Consider the following 3446-nt stretch of genomic DNA (forward strand, 5'->3'; position numbering starts at 1 on the left):
CAAATCACTATAAATGCCGGAGGAAACATCACAGAAGCGCTTCACAGGAGGCTCCCAAGCACTGAGGATGTCACCTAGACAGGGGATGAAATGTCTGCAACACAAATTTCCAGCTCGGTGAATAGAACCACAACAACAAGCACCCGAGCTACAAAATCTTCTCACAAACTTTGAGTTTCACATTTATTTAATAATATATTTAATATAAAGTTCTGTCTCTGTAAATTGGTTTTGGTGGGGCATTGATCACTGCATTTATCTGAAGCACACAGTCACCATTCCTAGAGATGGTCAGATAACACTGAGTTGTGCAATCTAAGTTTTCACAACTTTCACATGAAACTCCTGTATCACTCCAAGTGACTTTAGTGCTATTTCTAAGAGATTTGCTACACTGATATTTCAGCATAATAAGCTGGCCCATTGGAATGGTGGGCACTGTTAAGAATATTCAGGAAACAGTACAGTTTCCTTGGTTAGAACAACTTGATAGTGTTTTAAAGGTATGGGCTGGATCAGAAGTCTTTAAGAGAACAAGCTGCACAAGTGAGTTCACATAGTGTCGAACTATTGTCCAATATGGAATTTCAGGGTCCCTGGTAAACAACAGAAAAGTATCCATATGGTAAACAAATGAGTATATCCCAGGCACATTTAAGAATGCTACAATCATACTAAAATGAAAAAGACTCTATTCTCCATCCAATTAGTTAATTAGTTAAAAAAGCAATCTCACCTTTAAATCATTGTCAATTTCTACTTCAGGTCTTGAGCATAAAATTCAGGGTGCTCTTCAGTGTGGTACTCAGGGAGTCCCACACTGTTTGTCAGACTTTAAGGTAAAGCCCCATGTGTTCTCTTTGGTGGATGTAAAAGATCCAAAGACACTACTTAAAGAAGGTCAGATGTGTTCACATGATTTCCTAGGCAATATTTATCCCTCAAATTACAACACCAAAACATTTTACCAAATTTATTGCTCTGTTGTTTTGGGTATCTTGAGCATGAATCAGTTGCAATATATAATTCATTATCCTTAATGAAGCATTTCATTCACTTTGAGGGACTTGAGATCATAAATCTTTAGTTCTCTGTCTGAAGGTAGGTCTGATCCACATTCCACAACCTCCATCACAGTTAAGACAAGAAGACACATCCCAAATTCACACCAATCAGAATGGGGCTGAATGGCCCAGTTCTGCTTTTGTGTCATATAGTATCAAATAGGATCGAACCCAGTGCTGCTGGCACCAGTTTGATTCACATCAGCCAAGTGAGCCAACCCGGACCCCATAAGAATCTGAATTGCTCTAAAAACATTATTTTCTACATGCATATTATAGTCCTGGTGCTTTGAACTGTAATGGCAAAGACTCCAATTTATCTCCATCAAGCACCTGACCAGGATTGCCTACCGCTCTTCCCACTTGTCATTGTTGCATGTTGGAAGGAGTTGCAGGTTGATAATAAATCTCATATTCTGCTTTATAAAAATTTATTTCATTTACAGTGTGTTACAAAGTACAATGTACAGTATATTACAAAGCCCTCAAAAAGTTACTATAGTGCATTCTCACTTGTGATCTTGACCACAACTCTGTTGGGATTTTAACATTCGGTTATCAAATCCATACCTTGAGGATTAATTTTCCACGGCATTTAATTTGTATTAATAAATTCAGAAGATTAACAAGTTACAAAGTAATAATAATACATGGAACAAAATAAATAATTTTTAAAAATAACTTTCCTATTAGAAAAGTACATCACAGTTATACTAATTTGGTGTTAAGTGCAATTAAATCTTAGAGGAAATGTACAGGCTTCTTTAATTAAGCTTACATTACATTGGATTCTATCTCCAAAGGGGTGTCAAGGTTTATTTTCAGGAACAAATCTTACCTCATCGTTCTCAGTGTTACCATCTGACTCACTGGTTTTTTCTTCCCAGAAATTTCTCATAGTTTCCACTCTCTCCAAGTAATGAAAGAAAGCCATTTTCCCCAACCTTCTACTGCTGGATCTCTTATTGATTTCCTTCAACCGAGACACCTTCCATGATTTATTGGACGCCATCAACTTTATATCTTCGTATCTTGCCTGTTCGTGACCACCTTTCATGTTTTTCCATAAATATCTCACTTTACTGGCTTGCAGATGTTTCCTCTTGCACACTGTGAATGAAAAAAGAACATTTTTTCCTTGTTTCTGGCTGAAGCTATTTAACACATTTGGAGGCATGTAAAAGATAGGTCTCAAAAGCAAGGGTCTGAAAAAAGTCAACAACTTCATTACTCCTATTGAAGTCATTTTTATTATGTTAACTTTATCCTGTTCTCTAGCAGACACACCTTGGTACACATCCAACTTGTGTTCATAAAACTTACGTTAGAAAACATCTGTGAGGAAAATATTGAATATTTAGTCATTTCACCACCCAATCCCTGCTAGTCTGGATTCAGGTAGTGCAACTAGTTGATTTGGTCTTAACATTGCTGTGCAGATGTCAATGAAATAAATCACTCGCTGGTTAAAAAAAAGCAATAGCCAAATTTTCCTTAAGGCGGTCTACACCACTACTATTACAGATCACTGAAAACATGGTTTTCCAAGCACTGATCGATCTAGCTCATTACACTCTGCAATAATTTGTCATTAACATTTATGAAACAATACAGTCTGGAATTTTAGGGTCCTCCTGGGGTGACTTGGCAGGCAGAAAGCATAAAAATGAGGACGATAAAAGGGGGATCATGCTCATCATGTAGAATCATAGAAAATAGGATCAGGAATAGGCCATTTGGCCCTTTGAGTCAGCTCTACCATTCATTATGATCATGGCTGATCATCTAATTCAATGGCCTGTTCCCACTTCTCCCTAAAACTATTCATCCCTTCAGCCGCAAATGTTATACCCAACTCCTTGAAATCATAGAATCTTTTGGCCTCAATGTTTTTCTATGGTAGCAAATTCCAGAAATCTTTCCTCAACACTGACCGAACTGGTTTACCCTGTATCTTTAGACTTTGACCCTTGGTTCTGGACTACCTGCCATTGGGAATATCCTTCCTGTATCTTCTTGCATACCTGACAATTTGACTGTGAGCTTGGTGGAGGCTTGGTTCCTTCCTGTTTAGTAACCCAATCCACCGTAGATCCCTTTGCTAATGCTTACTGGATTGGTTCAGGCCTCATCTTCCGCCTCGGTACACTTCAACCCCAGGGTATCAATGTGGACTTTACCAGTTTCATCAATTCCCCTCCCCCCACCTTACCTCAGTTCCAACCTTCTAGCTCAGCACTATCCTCATGACCTGTCCTACCCGCCAATCTCCCTTCCCACCTATCTGCTCCACCCTCCCCTCTGACCTATCGCCTCCATTCCCACCCCATTCACCTATTGCACTCTTTGCTACCATACCCCACCTTCCTCTCTAACCTATCG

The 3446-nt window shown here is 38.9% G+C and overlaps 1 protein-coding gene across 1 annotated transcript in view; it reads right to left on the reverse strand.

Annotated features, from left to right (window-relative positions):
• mylk4b (myosin light chain kinase family, member 4b) overlaps positions 1-3446 on the reverse strand; it is a 189528-nt gene that overhangs the window by 123315 nt on the left and 62767 nt on the right. Inside the window, exon 2 of the mRNA XM_043719397.1 lies at positions 1903-2174. Within this exon, the coding sequence (XP_043575332.1) occupies positions 1903-2121 (219 nt within the window). The 5' untranslated portion in view covers positions 2122-2174. The remainder of the gene's footprint in view (positions 1-1902; positions 2175-3446) is intronic.

This window comes from Chiloscyllium plagiosum, chromosome 29 (assembly GCF_004010195.1).
Source record: "Chiloscyllium plagiosum isolate BGI_BamShark_2017 chromosome 29, ASM401019v2, whole genome shotgun sequence".
NCBI classification, from domain to species: domain Eukaryota; kingdom Metazoa; phylum Chordata; class Chondrichthyes; order Orectolobiformes; family Hemiscylliidae; genus Chiloscyllium; species Chiloscyllium plagiosum.